The following is an 18848-nucleotide window of genomic DNA, read 5'->3' as shown; positions in this document are numbered from 1 at the left end:
TGTGACCGAAAATTTTGTCTTTTATTTTGTTGCTGTTGTTGTTTGTTGTTGTTGGGTTTTTTTTTGTTGTTGTTTTTTTTTTTTTTTTTTTGGACAATTTGAAAGCAAATAAAAGTGACACCACAAAGCTGAAAAAATGCAACTGGTTTTGTTTTCATTAAAAAAGCAATGATGAGGTTCCAAATAGCAAGACAACACCTTAAGACAGGTTATAATGTAGGTTTATTTAGAATTTAAAAACAAAAATAAAAGCTAGGTTAAACTTTCAAGCTGCACAGATAAAAAAAAAAAAAAAAATGTTATGATACAGCTGCTTTGTCAGGAGTCTGGAAACATGGTCCTCCTAGGTACCTCTCGTTTTTGGACAAAAGGCCTTTTACATATAGAGCAGTGTAAACAGGACAGTATACAGAAGTATAAATGGAAATACTATATTTACATGCCATTCATGTCAATACAAGGTTATATTTTCAGTTCCCAAGTTGAGTTAACCTTACTTAGCAGCGAGTTATAAATATTCTAAGCTTTCTAAGCATTCGACTTTGTAGTCAAAGGGATACCTGCATGTTCCTGGGGGCAGGTATCCCTGGGTTTGTTAGGAACAAAGTTATATTGTCCATGTTTTGTCTGTCTCTTGCAGTAAATTATCAGGCAGATGAGGAGGAGGACGATGAGCAATACAATTAGCAACCACCAAATGAGTGGAAAGAGGCCTCCATCGGTTGTATCTGTAAGACAAACAAGATAAAATAACATAAATTGAATTGTACTTCTCACTTCTTTATGCCATAAATCTTTTTCTTTTTCATAAATCAGTCACAGTTTCATTGTATACATGTCCAAAAGTGTTTTTGAGAGAGCCAATAATAATAACCTTTCATAATCAGTGTGAAAGATCTTGACACACTCCCAACTTTATTCGTGGCAACGCAGATGTAAACACCAGCATTGGTAGACGTGGCTCCTGTGACAACGATACTCTCCTGGCTCCCCCCAGTGGCTTTAATCACATTCGGTGCAGAGGTGTAGTTCCAGCTGACCCTAGGGACAGGGTTTCCCTCAGCCTTGCAGGTAAAAGTCACATTTTGACCCGGGGTCACCTCCTTACTGTAATTTTTCTCGTTGAACTCAGGGGCATCTGTGGATAAAAAAGTTAGATTTGGGATGAAGAAATAACATACTGGAAAATGCATTCAGAATCCCAAATCACAATCAACAAAAACAACTTACATTTTGTAATTCCAAAAATTAAAACTTACACAGGACATTAACATGAAATTTGTGAAAGTCTGTTCCATATTTGTTGGTTGCTTCAAGACTATAATTTCCATTATCACGCCTTGTCCAGGGTTTCTTTTCCCAGGGTTTTCCATCTTTAAACCATTTGATGTCAGGTATAGGATTTCCTTTTGGTTTACACTCAGGTTGGAGCTCACTGTGCTCTTTAACTTCGTAATGCTTATTACAGGAAAATGAAGGGCTGTCTGTGGACAATGTATCAGAATAGTTTTCAGAATAAATAATGACAAAAGAATGTTAAACTCACAGTGCATATGGGAATCATGGGCAACCACATGTTAATCTATGCTGTAGAATCAAACGGGTCTGATGTACTTACATTCAATTTCAATATGAACAGGTTTGTTGCTCTTGCCAAGGCTATTTCTAACTTCCAGTGTATATGTTCCTGAGTGATTCCTGGTGAGAGGCTGAAACGCACTGATCGGTTCTCCCTCATAGTACCACTGAAGAGTGGGAGGAGGGTTCCCAACAGCTTTAAAGGGCACCATGTCCATTCTGAAGTTTTCCATACCAACGTAATGGTCTGGACAATCTTTAATCAGTGGCTTGTCTACAAATAAACATCAGCATAGATTAAAATTTATTAAAGCTGATAATGTCTTTTTTATTATCTATTTATTTAATAAATAGATAAGTGGAAAACTCACAGTTCACAACAGCAACGTGAGGTTCTGAGGATGTAGCAGGGATCTGTTCTGGTCCATTTGGTCCAAGGTGCAGCTCAGCATCGCATTTGAAACGTGCTCCATCGTATTCTTTTGTAGGAGTCACTTTTAGGGTAGACGTCACATTAACTGGGGTCACACTGAGATTCTTAAACGTTTCAGTCCACACAACTTCATTGCCTTTGTACCACTTCACAGTGAGGTTCTGCACAGGAGCCACATTGGTGATTTTACATATCAGCTTGGACTCTGTGTTCTCCACCATCGGACCATCATGCGGTGCAGTGACTGACACAAGGTCTGGAGTCTCTGTGAATAAAGAGTTTCTGTATGAAAGACATCTTTACATTATTAGATCAAACATTTTGGAGAATAATCCCAGCAAGATAAAGACAGAAGATAATGTATGGTACAGTCTGTAGGCTTATACTCACTATAAAGCGTGATGGATGGCATCACCTGACACTGGTCACCATTGTTTCTAGTAATGTAGCACTTAGCGAGTATGTACCAGTTCTCTAGGCTTTCAACCATCCAGGTGACAGTAGGACCCTTTTCAAACCCTGTGCCTCCAGATGGAGCCTCCCAGCCCATTCCTTGAGCATCTGTCTCTGATGTGGTGCAGTTAACTGACACTGGATCTCCAAATCTCACCACAATTTCAGGGGGCATCAATATTAGGGGGCAACCTGCCATCCAAAAGTCAACATATTCCATCAGAGACTACTTTTAGGGCACAATAAATAATAAGTTACCAACAGTATCCACACGTTGCTTAACAGAGATATTAGTGATAATGTAAAGGACAGAAGTATACCCTTTTGTGTTGCTGCCGCTGGAGTGGTCATGTCCACAGCAGGTCCTGCCATGGTATTTATCACATCAACATAGATGTGCTTAGTTGGTGTCCCAAGATAATTGTGGGCTGTGCAAGTGTAAACCGAGCCAGCCATTACCTGAGTAATACTGAGATTACTTGTGTTGGCCATCAAATTCACCCCATCACGGGTCCAATGAAAGCTAGGAGGAGGGTTACCCTCAGCCTCACAGTTCAGGGTGACATCATCACCCTCCTTCACAGAGATTAAATCAGTAGTATTGCCTTTGAATTCAGGAGCATCTAAAGAGGCAAATGCAGTATTTTTTTTACTCATTATTCACATGATAGATTAATACACTGAGGTTTTCTTCATCTAAACTGAAAATTATAAAATGAAAAACAAAATCTGGAAACAACAGAACGTTTACTCACAGTCCACAGAAATATTGTATGTTGCAAACAGAACAGGAGTTACTGGTCCACTTGGCCCAAAGTCCAGCTGAGCCTCACATTTAAACTGAACTCCACTGTCTCCTCTGCTGATGTTGATTGTCAAAATGGAAGACATATTCACTTGTGTTTTGATTGTGTCGGTGAAAGAGTCTGTGTGGATAAGTTGACTGTCTTTGTACCACCTCACAGTGAGGTTTTGAACAGGAGCAACTTCGTGGATATCACAGTGCAGCTCATACTGTTCCCCTTCCACCATAGCCTTTACATGCTTTGTGGGATACACATTAACCATGGATGGATTCTCTATCAACAAAAATAGATAATGGAGTTACTGTATTGCTTTTAATATATATTTTTTTTTACTTTTTTCCACTGCATAATATTTATTTGAAATTTCACTTACTGTATATAGTGATTCCAAGCTCTTTCCCGCATTCAGAACTATTCACCTTTATTTTGCACTCAGCCGTTACATTATAGTCAGACAGTGACACTGAGTAGGGGAAAAAGGCAGCGTCTTCTTGACTGTCAGTCCTATTGTCTCCATTTATCCAGTACATCCCATCATGATCCTCAGATGAGCTGGTGCAGTTTACTATGACCTCATCCCCATGCTCTCCTATAACCTCAGAAGGCTCTAGTTGGAGAGGGTTGGAGTCTTTTGGACATGTACTGTCCGCATCTGTTGATAGACAAAACAGTAATGTTCTTTTTAGACTTTAAAGGTCGACTTTGCTGCACTCTGGTGGCTCATGTCACCAATGCATGTCACTGTAAACTGCGTGAGGCTGAAGCTCACAGTTTGCCGACACTTCATGCATGAAGTTTCCAGTAAACACAATGCCATATCGCAGATCTGTGATGCAGTTATACAAATATCACTGCTTTTCAATAAAAATATCAGTACTGACTCTTTGTACAGATAGATTCTTATAACTAAAAAAGTATGATAAACATTTGTAATATTTAATGTAGTGGGATAGTCTGTTGGTATGGACATCTCTTTTTAGGATCCCCTAGCAAAAAGTTCACTTATTCAACACATACTCAAAAAAGAGGGGCAAAGGAAAGAAGACAAAAGCTGCTGTGCACTTTATGCAGACAGAAAATTTGGTAGATTTTATGAAATTATGGTTCACTATGTGACTGATAAGCTACATACTTGATATTTATAACCATGAAATGCATGCACCACCCTTCCTCAGCAGTTAACACGAAGTTACAGCAGTTGCAGTTGGTACAGCTGATATTTTTTAAATCACAAATATCACACATACCTCTTCCACTTAAAATCTCAATGCTTTATTCAAAGAAGTTATACTTTTCTTGTTTCACTTTATTCTGTTAAGAAGTGGAAGGCTACTTACATGAAAATATATTTTTTCTGGTTTCCTCCAAATAATCCCTAGGAGAACCTCACAAAAATTATTTATTTCTAAAAAATGTAATTATCTAATAAACATCTTTCACTTTATTTTAGTAGTTACCATCACCGGGTACATGTGGCAGGCGCTACTGAAACTATAAGAAAGCGGGAAAGTACCCCAGTGTTTGTTTCAGTTTTATCTTTAAAATCTGTCTTATCACTCTCTCTAAAATAATGTAAAGCATTTAAGACCCACACAGAGCAACAAACTACTGTAGAGCAGCATTATCACTCACCACATAGTAAAAACATGAGCATGAGAAAGCCCAGCATCCTGAGAGGCAGCATGCTGGATCAGCATGCGGGAGTGAGGCGGTGGATGGAGGAGGGGAAGTGTGTTTCCTGATGGTCCAGAGAACGTCCAGCTTCAGGACCTGAATTAGATTAATTCTGGTTCAGAGACAGCCCTGATGGTGATGACTTTCTGCTAACAGTTACAAGAGCTTAAGGAGAAAAATGCGAAGGAATACAAGGGGAAGTTCAACGCCCCAAGTTGACAGGAAACCGCCTGTAAACGGAAATTTAACACCACAACCACAGGTCCTTTGCAACCGTTGATGATATAACCTCTTCCACTCCTCCTACATTTTGTGAAAGCATTCGGTGCATCTGTATCTGTGTTTTTAACATTTTCATACAGGAATTAATCATTTTATTGAAGTAGCAGGAAATGCCACGGATAGCAGACACAATGAACAGACAACTTGGTACATGTTAGCCATCAGCTAGTGATTCACGTCTACACACACACAGACACGTTTTCTTAAACAGGCACATTAACTTTAACCGTTAATACCCTCTACACATATCTGAGAATCATTCACATCAGTCATGTTTCCTTGTCACATGTCTGCAATGCAGTTATGTGGGTTTGATCATCATGGAAACTCGTTTGAGAGAGTAGGACCCCCCATGGAACTCTGCCCAGTAGACCCCATCCTGGTAGCGGCTGCGATAGTGTCCACCCCGATACCACACACCATTCAGATTGGAGTGGGCACACATGTGGTACCACCAGCCTCCTTTCTGGTAATGAGCGCAGTTACCTGATGACACAACAGAAGAACAAGAAACAGTTATCAACAGAAAATGTCACCATGGCAACAGAGAGCTGACAAACAGGACAAGTGGGAGAGCAGACCTGTATAGCTGTCCTTGTCTCGATCCAGAGTGGTAAAGGCCTTGTTGTTGTGCCATGAGAGGGAGTCCCCGGCATTGCCCTGGTATTGTCCTAACCGCAGCCGGTACCAGTCACTCTCCGGTTCCAGGTGGAAGCTGTCATACTCAGCAAAGACCTGACGGCCCTGCCAGTCCTCCATAGCCACTCGTAGCTTATACTGGGCCTGTTTAGTCAGCCAGTAGAGATGTTCCAAGCCGAGCCAATACTCTCCATCTAGGTTCCCAAAGCCTTGCTGTAATACACCAACATACCAGTTAGCATTATTTATTTGATGTTCCTCATTTGCATCAACATCTCTATTTTTAGCAATGCTAGCATTATGGTTCTAATGATGGAAATGTTGGTCAGTCAGATGGTCTACCACTTCCAAACAGAAAGCAATTTTGGGTTAGCACAAAATTTTGTACAGACATTCATGGTCCCCAGAGGATGAATCCTACTGACTTTGGTGATACTCTGACTCGTCCTCTCAGTTGACATGTGTTTTTAAATGAAATGTCTAAACAATTATGGATTGCTAAGTAATTTGGTAAACACATTCATGTCACTCTCAGGATGAACACTAGTCACTTTGGGGATCCTTTGGGAATTTTTCATCTGGCACCACCATCAGGTCAAAATTTCAGCATGTTCAATACTTTGATTTATGACCAAATGTGTGCAAAGCTGATGGGATTCCCAGCTTCAGCTTCACTTAGTGTTTACTGCTATTTAGCAAGAGTTGGCCTGCTAACATGCTAAACTTAAAATGCCATGGACTGTCTGTCTTGTTTCTACCATAAAGACAGGCATGAACACCAGGAGAATGGAAAGGAGCATGAAATCACCTTATACTGCTCCCAAGTTCTGAAGAAGTTGACCGACCCATCCTGTCTTCTTTGGATGACAGTCCACCCTCCCTGAGCCCGACTTTGTTCACACCAAGCTTGCATTAGACGGTTAGCACTCTGCGGGCGGAGCAGGTAGATCCCGCTGGTGTTCTCACCTGATTCCAGCACATGCTGGCAGTCCCGCCATGGCCCTGATTTAGGAGAAAATATGCAACCAAGTGAGGGTGTGAGAGACATAATAAGAAAAATTATAAACATATGTGTTACATTATTATATATATAATAATCTAATTAACACAAAAAAGTGCAAGTTACAGAGGGTTTTGGAATTCTGTTTGTTTTAGAGTCAGGAAGATCTCATCACCACTGCAGTCTCAGCTTATCAGAGCTGAGGATTTTTTTTCCCCCAACACATGTTCAGTGTCTCATGTCACAGCGATAAGATGAACGTAGGAATTTGCATGGAGAAAATGTAAACATAGAAAAAAATCTCAAGTGATAATGTCAGCTAGTCCATATAGACTGGTCTGTGTAGGCCACACATCCACAGAAATTACATGTGGCAATACACAGTCTTTCATAAGACCTTTTGGGAGGTGTTGTCATGCACTTGGTTCTGCTGACTTGCTGGAAAGATTGCTACTTTGTCATTTCAAACATTCCAGTTGCGCAAGTTTACAGTGGCAGTGTCATTTAAAGCAATACTATGTAACTTCTGCTGGGCAACAGTGGCCTCTGCAGTGGTGGTAATTAGATACAGGATGCTAAACGTGAAATTCTGCTGAACTCTGATTCCAAGCAGTTAATAGTGCTGGAGGAAGTGTACCCATAGAAGCTACCAGCTCATGTACAGAAAACAAAGCCTATCAATTGCTTAACCAGAGCTCCTAGTGTGTAGTCCCAGTCACTGAACTGGAGTGGGAAGTGCTGCTGCTGTAACAAACAGGCTCCATTTATAATTTTGGATATTTTAAAAGGTTCCTCACTGGATATCAGAGATGCACGCTGGTTTCTCATGACTTTTAACTAATCTACAGTTTGACATTTATTCTGAACTTGCTGGGCCTGACTGCAGCAATTTAAGTTCACTCTATTACTCACGTCTCATGGGAGATTGTACCCTATGAACCTTAAGTTTCATCGTGCAACAACAGGCATACAAGGTGCAGAGTGTGAATGACAGAGACACCATTCTCCTTATCACAAGTCAGTATACCATCAAAATGATTTTGAAGCAGTCTCAAGGTAAAGCAGTTGCATAATGTTGCTTTAAATTTTCAACAAATGCAGTGGTTCATATGGGTTGTTTTCATTACAAAGCCCTCTCTGTTCTGATAAGAGCTGCTAGCTGTTTTTGACATTGTTTAGGCATTCCCACAGAGATAGGGCTCCTACCAGCAGGTCACTGACTCCATCAGCTTCTGCTGTTTATCTAAGCAGTTAAATAAGTCTGACAGAAGATTGGCACACTTATACACACAGGTTCAAGTCTGATTGAGTACTTCTACTAAAAGACATGTTTTGCATAGATGTACCTGGAGTCTTTGTGACAGGAAAACTAATGAAAGGAGGGTCTGTAGGAGTGTTAGCTGTAGTGATGGGGAGGGAGGGACCTCCCCTGGTTTTTTCCTGCTGTGGCGGAGGAGCACTTTGGTCCCTTTGAACATCATTGGTCATTTCGTTGGCTTCTGAGCTGTAATTAGGATGCACATTAGACTGGCTTTTTGGTGGTTCAGTCATCACCTGTACAGACCGACACAAAAAATAACATGCTACTCTCAGTTCCTGTGTGAAAAATACAGTATAAATATGCAACATGCAGACATGCAGTTTGTTTCCTACCAGAGAGGACTGGGGGGTGGAGTCCCTGCACTGACACTGCTTCTCCAGACGAGAAATAAGCTGGTTCTGGGAGCTCATCATTGAGGTGAGGGCTCCATATTTCTTCTCCAGCTCCCTGTAATTACTGGACACCTGCAGTGCCTGAGATGTTCCACCACCCATAGCAGACAAAGGGTGAGTTTGATGATGATTAGGATAAGATGTAGCTTTGCTGTGACATGGATCAAACATCAACAAGGACTGCAGTTCTCTCCTCACCTGTGTTGTAGCATTCAGCAGGAGATTCTCCACCCTCCGCTGCTCCAAAGCCTGGTCTTTTTTGTGTATGACTTCATGTAGCAGCTGAGCATAGAGCTGGGCGATGCGAGAATTCATGCTGTTACTCTCTTTGCGCAGGGCTCTCACCTCCATGGTGAGGGCCCCCTCCTGGTCCAGCTGGACCCGGAGCTTCTCTAGCTGGTCCTGCTGTCGTCTGAGCTCTGCCCGCAGCGCTGCCACCTCAGAGTGGTTGGTAGTAGCGGACTGCGTGTTCAAACACAGTGCCCCTGTCAGTTTTTGCTGTGGGACAATGAAGGTGTAGGAGCAACGACCTCCTTTTGTATCTGAAGATCGTGACGAACGTTTCTGAGCACCGTCTCCATTTGCTCCCTCCTTCCGTCCTCCAGCTTCTGGTATGTCCAGGCAGAGCGTTAGGAAGAGAGTCAGACCAATAGTCAGTGTCTTCTCCATTAATCTGTCCAATTTCTGAGGACACCCTGGCAGTGGAGAAGAGGACATATTTAGAATTACCACAGCATTAACAATGCATAAATATCACCTGATAATCTTTGACTTAACATAAATATTCGACACGACATAACAACTGTGTTTGTGGTTCCTGACTGTTCACCAGATGTTTCCTTGCAAAGCGAGAGTGCACACATTTCCCCTTGGCTGGAATTTATTAGCGGGTCAACAGTGGAGGGACAACAGTCAACACAAACCAGCCAGAATCAACACACCTCCATCTCACGGTCAACAGATGGGTCAGCTCCACATCCAACCACAACAACCATGGTCAACACCATAAATACATGAACCCAAATAAGTCAATACTGACATCTTAAACTAAAATCTCTTGTATAATTTTCTCATTGAAAAACGTCACTAGTACCAACAGTAGAAATCAGCATGTCAAACAATATGTTTTTCTGGAGAAAAACTACCAGTACTGCTCTATTACTGCCAGAAAATAATGTTTTCTGGTACAGATAATTAACAATGTGTAATATAATGATTTAGCTTGGATGCCATAAACCAAGTAGATTTCAGTCTAGCTAAAAGTGGATTCTTTTTTAAGAAAAAGATCATTAATTACTTACCTTGGCACCTGAAAAGTGTTTGGGACGTCTTTGATCTGTTCCAGTGTGTAGTGCAGCTTCCAGGATCCTAATAAGTAAAATCAAGGCTAACGCATTTTAAAAATCACATGTTCCTAGATCATTAAGAGTCACACAAACGAGCTGCGTCCTCTAAAATAAAAGTTGTCTGTGGTGTTCAGTAAAAGCAGAGAAATTCGAACGTTTCGTTGGCAGCTAGACCACCACTTCTTCTCCGGGGATTCTGTCCCAGGATCTCAGAAGAAGGAGACAACTAATTACAAACTATCCAAATGACACCGCCTCCCAGTACTTGTTGTTAAGCTGGGTGCTGAGTGCAGGAATCCCAGGATGTCTCCTCCCTCTGCCATCAACCTGCTATCCTGACACAGCCTCTATCCCATTAAGAATCTGATCTGCACTCATGTGGTTTCTACTTCCTCTTCATTTATCTATATATTTAGTTTGATTCATAGTGTTTGACAGTTACCATGTTGTCCCTGTTCATGTGGATTTTACAACAAAAAAATTAACAAATGGCCAGGTTTCCCAAAAATACATCTACACAGTTTTATCTCTTACCTGGTTTGATAAAAGGGGTGGTGGGGTGGAGTAAGTATTCATATTTTTTACTTAGGTAAAAGTAGCAATATCACTCTGTTAAAACACTCTGTTCTAAGTAAATGTACTGCATTCAAAATCTTTGCATAAGTAAAAGTACAAAAGTATTATCACCAAAAGGTACTTTAAGTATTAAGAGTACTGACTGGGCAGAATTGCCCCATTCAGTTTTATATATAATAGATAGTATTAATGGAATATTATTACAGATGCACATAAGCAGCAGTTTTATGTCGCAGCTGATTGGGGTGAAGATAATTTTTGTCTATGCTGCTGAGCGCTTTAATCCATAATGATGTGTCATATTTTATTTATACATGTAAATATCTATATTAGAAACTGTTGTTGTCCAGTAAATGTGGAGGAGTAGAGTATGATATTCACTTCTTAAATATTGAGAAGTAGAAGTAAAATACTCAAGTAAAATATCAAAACTGTTCAAATGTCTGCTGCAGTTTCAGTGTGACCCAAGTATGACACCTGACCTTAGTTTTAACTTTAAATCCTGCACAATTTCCCCATAAGTACTTAAACTTTCACTACACAGAGTTTCACCAGTATTAAAATGTTGTGGGTTGGAAAGATCAGTTTTGTCGCTCAGTGGTGGTCCCACCCTACCAGCACTATCAGTAGCGACTATTATAGTACATTGCGTTAAGTAGTTCTTCGAGTGCACCGCCTTTGCTTGGTAAGACGGAGCCACGCGAGGGAGGTGCGATGCAGCCGCGGTAATTTTATACAAAATGCCGGCGTGACGTGTGCAGTGGCGTCAGCGTCGGTCGACATGAGTGATACTGCAGTGGTTGACCCATCTACTTAGAGAAATACACACCTGTACTTCACTGAGATGGAAGTGTGACTTTTCACACGCCACTCCTTTTTTTTTTGTGGTCTCACCGCAGTTAACCGAGTTCAGTTCCTGTCATTTTCTGTAGCTAATTATATCATGTCCTCTAAGATAAAACAATTTAGCCTCGTTTCTTTGTTGAGAACCACCATAATTGTGAAATTTGTGCTTTATCTCAAGTGTTTTCAAACTGTACGCTCCAGTTTTACGTGAGAAAAGACTTCAAAGATGAGGACTTACAGGTTGGTGTGGTAAAGGCACGTCTGGGAAACTGTCACACACTTTAAAAAAGCAACGCACAGAGGCCTCCCTTAGCTTTACCACAGAGGGCATCCGGGACAGTCTCCCACGCTGTAAGTCACACGGGAGGAAACAAGTGACTATCTGCAGCACTGCTTAGACTGTATTTCCCACACTGTTTTACTACGTAACTGATATTAACTGACAGTTACTGTTCTTTGAAGGAAGTCTTATCTGAATTGTTAGTGTGCTATTATGCCTTCCTGGACACCAGTGATAAATCAAGGCGCGCTTGAATCTAATTTGAATCACGTGTGTTTGTTGCCCTCTGCCGGTCACAATTAGCAACTGCAGCCGCATTTTTTCGTATATTTAAGTGCTGACTCTTAGTTCTTTGTATATTTTCATTATATACAATGTAACAAGTAAATCAGTTGTTATCTTATTTTCTTATATTAATTAATTAAGTAACTAATTATTACATTACACTTACGTTACAAAAAATGTACAGACGTCTTGCCCAAAAGAACATGAGTGGGGACAAGACCAAAATAAACTATATAAATCTGCTGGAACCGCTTGACAAAATGAGCAGTCCACATCAATGACCTTTTTAATCACAGAAAATAGCATTGTGAGCTATCCGGACAAGCTAGGAACTACTACCAGACATGTGAGATACACGGACATATTAGCGTGTGACACATAGTGATAGACCCATGTGGAGGACGACGTGTTGGCTCCACCGTTGAGTTGCTGGAGTTGAATATCTGCCGACATAATGCGCGTTAATTCTCTTTGCAGCATAAATATATTGTAGACACAGGTAGTGTTACTTTGTTCACCTGGTCCACATCGCGCTGAATTATGGGGAAATCAAAGGTAAGTGACGGCCTGTGCTAACAGGTTAGCATTAGCCGGGTAATACTGAAAAGGCACTTTTCACCCATGAACAGTGATTAACACTGTTCATGGGTGAAAAGTGCTGCTTGTGTTAAATAAGAAAGCCATTGTGTAGTTGTATTTGGTGGTGAATGTCTGAACATGTTAGTGAAATAAGTAGAGATCCTTTAACATTAAACTGTTGGCTGCTAGTAACTCTTGTTAGTCGCGTTAACTTTGAGCATGCCTAGTTTTTTCCCCAAAAAAACTTCTCTCAGGAATTCGCCCGGTGTCACTTTTTTGTTTGTTTTTATAATCCAGTATCATGTGGATATTGTATTTTTTAGACCAAGAACCAGAAGAAAGCCCGAGCAACGGCCAACCATGTGGCCGTGGAGACCTACGGAACTGTTCCCCACTCCTTCGTGTTTCACCGGGGTCAGATCGGGAAAAACGTGGGTCAGCTCGTCCTGGACGTGAGGAGAGTCTTGGAGCCCTACACCGCTGAGTCTCTGAAGGTCCGTGTGTCCGCCTGAAGCAGCTGGCCTCAGTATATGACTTAGTAGACCATCTCAAGCAGCTGCTGGAAGAGGCCACAGTGCTGCATTTTTAAACAAAAGTTTGACACATACACACTCACCCTGAACTGTCTCGTCTTTTCTCCCACCAGGTTAAGAAAAAGAACGTGCTGAAAGACTTTGTGGCCATCGCAGGACCACTGGGAGTGACACACTTCATGATCTTTAGCAAGACCCCCAGCAGCATCAACATGGTGAGATCACATCACACCATAAACAAACACTTATTAAGTCTGTACCTTTACCCATCTAACAAAACCTTCCTTGCTCTTTCAGAGACTTGCTCGACTTCCCAAAGGTCCCACGCTTCATTTCAAAGTGTTGAAGGTGAAATACTGCATGTGAACTCATGAGTAAAAACACAAGTTCTGTAGATAAATGGGCACAGATGATGACATTTTAATACTTGACTGTTTTGTGATGTTTTTCAAAGTAAACGCACTGATGTGCCCAAACTGCCAAAGTCATGTTTAACTCTTACCTTTCCTCACTTTTATAAAGACTCTTACCTTTCATTCTTTTTACAGTACTCTCTCATCAAAGATGTGGTTTCATCTTTGAAGAAGCACCGGATGCACGAGCAGCAGTTCACACATCATCCACTGCTCATCCTCAACAACTTTGGATCTGATGGCATGCACATCAAACTCATGGCCACCATGTTCCAAAACATGTTTCCTTCCATCAATGTGCACAAGGTATGCTTTTTTTTTTTTCAACCCATTAGTGTCACTTTAAGAGACCTGAAGTTCAAATCCTTGTTGGCATGATGAAAGTATAGTCTTCTGATTTCACCTGAAGATTTGTCAAAAGTAAACGCTTTCTGACATTTCAAGGCTTCAACTATTCAGCACTTTAAAAGAGAGGTCTGAATTCTAGTGATAAATGTGTGTTTTAAATTTTTCCAGGTGAGCCTCAACAACATCAAGAGGTGCGTGCTACTGAATTACAACCAAGAATCTCAGGAAATAGAGTTTCGACATTAGTAAGTAAAAATATTTCTATTAAATGTTGGAATTATGTCATATCTATTTTAATTCTTAAAGGATGTCATTTTTAGTGAAACAATCTAATGATTTTGGGGCTCAGATGATGACAAATCACAACTTGACTGTTCAGTGATGCATGTTCAAAGTAAACGCACTGATGGGCCTCAACACAGAATACTAAAACTTTTTTTTTGAATTTATTGATTTGACATCAAAGAAGTGACCCAAATGATGTTATTCCCAACCTGCAGCAGCCTGAAGGTCGTCCCTGTCGGCATGAGCCGTGGAGTCAAGAAGCTGATGCAGGAGAAGTTCCCCAACATGAGCAAGTTTGAGGACATCAGTGAGCTGCTGCTGAAGTAAGTGAAGGTATAATTCTTGCAGTCTTGAGACCAGTCTGCAAAATTGTCGAAGTGGTGTTGTACCTTAACCGTTCTGTGCTCTTGTCACCATTCTCAGGGGGGCCAACCTTTCAGAAAGTGAGGCAGAGCAAGATGGGGAGCACAACATAACCGAACTGCCGCAGGTCTACTCCGGAAGAGGCAACATGGCGTCCCAGCAGAGTGCTGTCCGCTTAACTGAGGTGAGTGTGCAGGGGCTGTAAAGTTTTTAAAAGCAATATTTAGATTGTGCTTGGATGGAAGCTGATTTTGGATGTCGTTCTCTTCAGATCGGTCCTCGCATGACTCTGCAGCTGACGAAGATCCAAGAAGGAATGGGAGAAGGGAACGTCCTTTATCATGCAATGAGTGAGTCACTCGGCATTCGGTAATCTTTTTGCTTGCTGCTCAGGTGTACATGATGAAAAAATAAGTATGACTTTTATATGATTTCTCTCTAAAAGTAAACGCTTACTGATACATCTAGAGCTTGCCTTGCTTTATGTACACCCGGCACAAACTGCTCTCCAATGGGAATTTTGTTGTACACTACCTTTGCAGTCTCCAAGACAGAGGAGGAAATACAGGAGCTCCTGAACAGAAAGGAGGCCCAGTTGAAGGTTAAGGAGGATCGGCGGAAAAAGCAGGCGCAGAATGTTGCTCTGAAAAAGGCGAAACAAGAAGAGCACAAGTAAGCTGGCCTTGAAGAAGATTTATTACTTCTGCTGTTTCTGTCATCACTTGGTTGTAGTGTAAAACTAACCCCCCCCCCCAACAGGAAAAAGAGCCTGGAGGGCATCAAGCGGAAACGTGCCGAGGCCGAAGAGGACAGTGAGGTGGAGGATCCCGGGATGCAGGACGATCACGTCGCTGCTGTCGAATCTGATGATGAGGTGGAGTACTACAGACAGGCTGTAGGAGAGGAGCCCGACGAAGGTGAATAAAAGTAGTGTACAATAAAATATTAGCTCTTAGGTCTTGTTTTGAATGTATTTAATGACCAAAACTTTTCTTTTTCTGTGCAGACATGTTCCCTAGTGCCAAGAAGAGGAAGGGCTCAGAAAAGTCTCACACACCTGCCAAGAAGAGGAAACTTTCACCTGGAAAATCACAGAGAAAAGACAGAGATACAAAATCTCCAAAGAGAAATGGTCCAGGACGACAGCTCAGAGACAAAACAGGAAAGGGATGGAAAAAATCCGGGGACAAGGAGAAATCATTTGGCAAGAAAATGAAGCCTGGAGGAAAGACATTCCAAGCCAAGAAACCTGGCGATAGAGATAATAAATATGGTGGGAAGAAGAAATTTGAAGGGAACAAAACATTTGGTGGAAAGAAAAATATGGACAAACCATTCAAATCTAAAGGGCAGAAAGGCAAGCCAGGCTTCAAGAAGAAAGGTGCAGGAGCGAAGCAAGGATTCAAACAGAGGAAGGGGAAAGGTTGAACTCACCCTTCTCTCTGGACTCAGACATTGAGTGACTTATTGCGCTGAAGCACCAGATGGCAGCAAGCATCCATTTGCCATCAGTGCCTCAGCCAGGACTGATCGTTGTTTGAAACAGTCTATTGCTGGAAATCAGCAGAGGGACAGAAGTGCTATATTTTCACATGTATGAATTAATATTGAAAATGTACTTCTTCAATAAATTGTTTTTAAAAAAAATCTTGCCAACACAGTGGATAATGTTCCCTGATGTTTTTAGAATCCAGCTCTATAATGCAACTCTTCAACCCAGAGAGAAGCCCCACCCATGGCATTTGAGTCTGTTCTGTTCCTGTTCTGTTCTCCACCATTGTCTCCATGGAAGGACTGAGTTGTAAGTAGTGATCAAAAAAAATCTATTAGATCAGCTAGCGTTTCAGTGGGAAAAATGTTATAAATGAAGACTTGGGAAATATTAGATTATTTGAGTTAATTTAGATGTGATGCAGAGTACGTGGTTATATATAGAGCATCCAAAACCTAACTGTACAGAATGAATTTAGATTATATTATTATGGACATTATGCTGTGTTTACTGAACAATCACATCTATGGGTTAATGCTAATTTCATTTTTTTTTTTTTTTTTTTGCATCAAATATATTTTTCTGAGCGACATGAATGACATTAGAGGAAAGAAGTTTGGGAGGAACTAGTCCAGGCCAGAAGCTCTGCTGGTGTGACTTAAGAATAAAGATAAGAGACTGATAGATGTGTTTTTTTTGTTTTTGTTTTTTTCTTTTAGCGTCTTGAGTTGCGCAATTCAAAGAATAGGAGGCACACCTCTGGGAAAAAGATGATACATATCTGCGTAAAAGGGAGTATATCCCCACAAAGTGAATACACGTTCAAAATGGGGAAGTAGGATAAAAGTGTATAAAGTTTTTGTCAAGAGTTGTCATAAACAAAGTGTAGTCTCGAGGTGTGATCATGCCATGACAGTTCTGACACTGTTTTTAATTGAGATAAGCTCACACTGGTGCTGTACCTGCTCACTGGTGTCATATAGTTTTGCCTAATTAAGCTGCTGCTGCTGTATCACTGTTCAGATAAGACTTGTTATAAACACACTTTAATCGCGTAATCTGTCCTATGATTTATCACTAACACTGGAGGCTATTCATAGGCTGTTTTGCGAATGCATCTGTGTCATCACAGTTTTGCTTCTTCAAATTGCGAAATTTTTTGCACTGGGTAAGAGGAACTTTCCCTGCTTCATTGCCCTCCATACTTCTAGCACATTTCACGCCTGAAGTCACAGTGATTGTCGCTGAGTTTTTTCAGAATTACAGACAACACAGGAAATGAACACTTAGGGGTTTGCTTCACAGAACAGTGCACTGGTGAAAGAGTCTTCCTTTTGGTAAGTGGAGGTTAACTTTTTATTTCTGGCTTTCTAATAATCAAATTAACTTCTTTTTAAGAGTATAACATTTTCTAACAGTTAAAACTGTACCACAGCTATACAGGCTATGTTTAAAAAGGTTTTCCATGAGTAACCACAGAAATCAAATGAGCCAATGCTCTGATCTTAAAATAGTGTCAAAATTGATGTGACCTCATACACATACTTTCATTTACAGATACTGCAGGGTACAAACTGTATGAAAGCATCTTCATAACTGAATAACTTTCAGCTGAAAGCAAGATGATGGATGATTTCTCTCGCTGTGAGAAGTTCCAAATGTCCCTGCTGCCCTCTGTGTTTGGGGTCGAGTTCATCGTTGCCCTGGCAGGAAATGCGTTTGCCCTGTGGCTGCTGGTGGTCAGGGAGAGAAGAAACTGGCACACCGGCGTCGTCCTGTCTTGTAACCTGGCCGTCAGTGACCTGCTCTACGTCATGACCCTGCCTCTGCTGATCACCTACTATTCAATGGAGAAACATTGGGTGTTTGGAGAGGCTGCGTGTAAAATCGAGAGGTTCCTTTTCACCTGCAACCTGTACGTGAGCATCTTCTTCATCATGGCAATAAGCGTGAACCGATGCGTCGCCCTGGTGTGTCCCTTCTTCACCCGGTCCCACGTGGAGCCTGTGCACATCAAGGCCATCAGCGTCATCATCTGGACGATTGTAGGAGCCATTTCCTGCCCTGCGTTGAAATTTGCCACAGTTTGTGAGAACCTCAATAAGACTCAGTGTGTGTCCTACTATGAAAAGAATGGGGATGCAAACAGTCACTTCTATTACAAAGTGTTTCTGGCTGTGTTTGGGTGTCTCATTCCCTTTCTGGTCACTTTCACTTCTTACTGTGTGGTGATTTGGGTGGTTTATAAAAATGTCAGTCTGACCACACTGGAGAAACGCAAGGTAGCTCTGCTGGTTGTGTCAATGCTCGTGCTGTATGCTGTTTCCTTTGTGCCTTACCATTTCTTTCAGCTCTATCACTTCTATCTGAGAATCCAAAACACAGTCATCTGTTGGGTCTATAACATGTACCAAGTGTCCAAGGGACTGGCAGTTCTGAATATGTGCATCCACCCAATCCTTTACATGGCTTTGTTTGACAGTATAAGAGTTGCTTGTTGTGGGAAGAGTGCAGAGGACAACAGTGTTGCAGTAATGAGGAAGTAGAGCTGCTGTACGAGAAGCACATCCTTATTTCATGTTGAAAACTCTTGATTCTACACAGAAATTCTTTCTACAGGAGATCTTGCTGTAAGTCTTGACCTGTTTTTCTAACTGCCAAAAGTTACTGTTCTGTATTATTAACTTTAATACATAATCTTTTTTTATAATAAAACTTTTTGAATTTGAATTTGAAAACATCTTTGATTATCATCTTCTTGAACCACTTACTGTCTGGCCTCATATATATTTATATACTTATTTAGCAAGATTTAAAAAAAAAGTTGTTTTTTTTTTTTTGCCAGTTTTTCAGTTTTATTTGAAAGCTTTTATGAGCCCTAAAATGGTCAAAGTATTCAAGAATCAAGAATTTTATTTGATTTA

General features: G+C 41.0%; 4 protein-coding genes across 5 annotated transcripts; 2 read left to right on the top strand and 2 right to left on the bottom strand.

Moving 5' to 3' along the window:
* Positions 1-204: 204 nt before the first annotated feature.
* On the bottom strand, positions 205-5131 carry LOC108903006 (immunoglobulin superfamily member 10). The gene is made up of 10 exons (XM_018705079.2): positions 4903-5131; positions 3644-3922; positions 3220-3543; positions 2785-3087; positions 2402-2656; positions 1950-2276; positions 1619-1852; positions 1260-1484; positions 875-1138; positions 205-728 (listed from the first exon to the last, which is right to left on the bottom strand). The coding sequence occupies exons 1-10, from the start codon at positions 4952-4954 to the stop codon at positions 529-531; spliced, it is 2463 nt and encodes an 820-aa protein (XP_018560595.1). The 5' UTR covers positions 4955-5131; the 3' UTR covers positions 205-528.
* Positions 5132-5282: 151 nt separating this feature from the next.
* Positions 5283-11868, bottom strand: angptl6 (angiopoietin-like 6). Its single transcript, XM_018705080.2, has 8 exons — positions 11585-11868; positions 9880-9946; positions 8777-9273; positions 8519-8659; positions 8212-8419; positions 6674-6867; positions 5808-6078; positions 5283-5712 (listed from the first exon to the last, which is right to left on the bottom strand). The coding sequence occupies exons 1-8, from the start codon at positions 11675-11677 to the stop codon at positions 5528-5530; spliced, it is 1656 nt and encodes a 551-aa protein (XP_018560596.1). The 5' UTR covers positions 11678-11868; the 3' UTR covers positions 5283-5527.
* Positions 11869-12268: 400 nt separating this feature from the next.
* ppan (peter pan homolog) lies at positions 12269-16982 on the top strand. Of its 2 annotated transcripts, XR_007814076.1 has the most exons (13): positions 12269-12466; positions 12814-12984; positions 13137-13238; positions 13321-13371; positions 13572-13742; positions 13953-14029; positions 14285-14392; positions 14493-14616; positions 14704-14782; positions 14975-15104; positions 15192-15349; positions 15439-16233; positions 16644-16982. XR_007814076.1 is itself a non-coding variant. In XM_018704992.2 (12 exons), exons 1-12 carry the CDS (start codon positions 12452-12454, stop codon positions 15858-15860), a joined length of 1608 nt encoding a protein of 535 aa, XP_018560508.2. In that variant the 5' UTR covers positions 12269-12451; the 3' UTR covers positions 15861-16982. The 2 variants fall into 2 exon arrangements, 1 of the variants encoding a protein (XP_018560508.2); XM_018704992.2 differs by having other exon boundaries at positions 15439-16982.
* A 136-nt stretch (positions 16983-17118) lies between these two features.
* On the top strand, positions 17119-18654 carry p2ry11 (purinergic receptor P2Y11). The gene is made up of 2 exons (XM_051073728.1): positions 17119-17261; positions 17482-18654. The coding sequence occupies exon 2, from the start codon at positions 17547-17549 to the stop codon at positions 18468-18470; it is 924 nt and encodes a 307-aa protein (XP_050929685.1). The 5' UTR covers positions 17119-17261; positions 17482-17546; the 3' UTR covers positions 18471-18654.
* Positions 18655-18848: the final 194 nt, after the last annotated feature.

Source organism: Lates calcarifer, linkage group LG11, assembly GCF_001640805.2.
Source record: "Lates calcarifer isolate ASB-BC8 linkage group LG11, TLL_Latcal_v3, whole genome shotgun sequence".
Classification (NCBI taxonomy): Eukaryota; Metazoa; Chordata; class Actinopteri; family Centropomidae; genus Lates; species Lates calcarifer.
The sequence above is the reverse complement of the archived record's forward strand: the minus strand, read 5'-3'. Positions and strand labels throughout refer to the sequence as shown.

Bases quoted from the DNA above. Each gene is read 5' to 3' on its own strand.
- LOC108903006 (XM_018705079.2), bottom strand. From the start codon at position 4,954: ATGCTGCCTCTCAGGATGCTGGGCTTTCTCATGCTCATGTTTTTACTA. The intron at 1,853-1,949 runs GTGAGTTTTCCA...GTTTATTTGTAG, and splicing joins TCACGTTGCTGTTGTGAACT to ACAAGCCACTGATTAAAGAT. The intron at 1,485-1,618 runs GTAAGTACATCA...CATTGTCCACAG, and splicing joins TGTTCATATTGAAATTGAAT to ACAGCCCTTCATTTTCCTGT.
- angptl6 (XM_018705080.2), bottom strand. From the start codon at position 11,677: ATGCCCTCTGTGGTAAAGCTAAGGGAGGCCTCTGTGCGTTGCTTTTTT. The intron at 9,274-9,879 runs GTAAGTAATTAA...CTCCACTGCCAG, and splicing joins AACACTTTTCAGGTGCCAAG to GGTGTCCTCAGAAATTGGAC. The intron at 5,713-5,807 runs GTCTGCTCTCCC...TTGTGTCATCAG, and splicing joins AGACAAGGACAGCTATACAG to GTAACTGCGCTCATTACCAG.
- ppan (XM_018704992.2), top strand. The intron at 13,372-13,571 runs GTGAAATACTGC...TTCTTTTTACAG, and splicing joins TTCATTTCAAAGTGTTGAAG to TACTCTCTCATCAAAGATGT. The intron at 13,743-13,952 runs GTATGCTTTTTT...AAATTTTTCCAG, and splicing joins CTTCCATCAATGTGCACAAG to GTGAGCCTCAACAACATCAA.
- p2ry11 (XM_051073728.1), top strand. From the start codon at position 17,547: ATGATGGATGATTTCTCTCGCTGTGAGAAGTTCCAAATGTCCCTGCTG.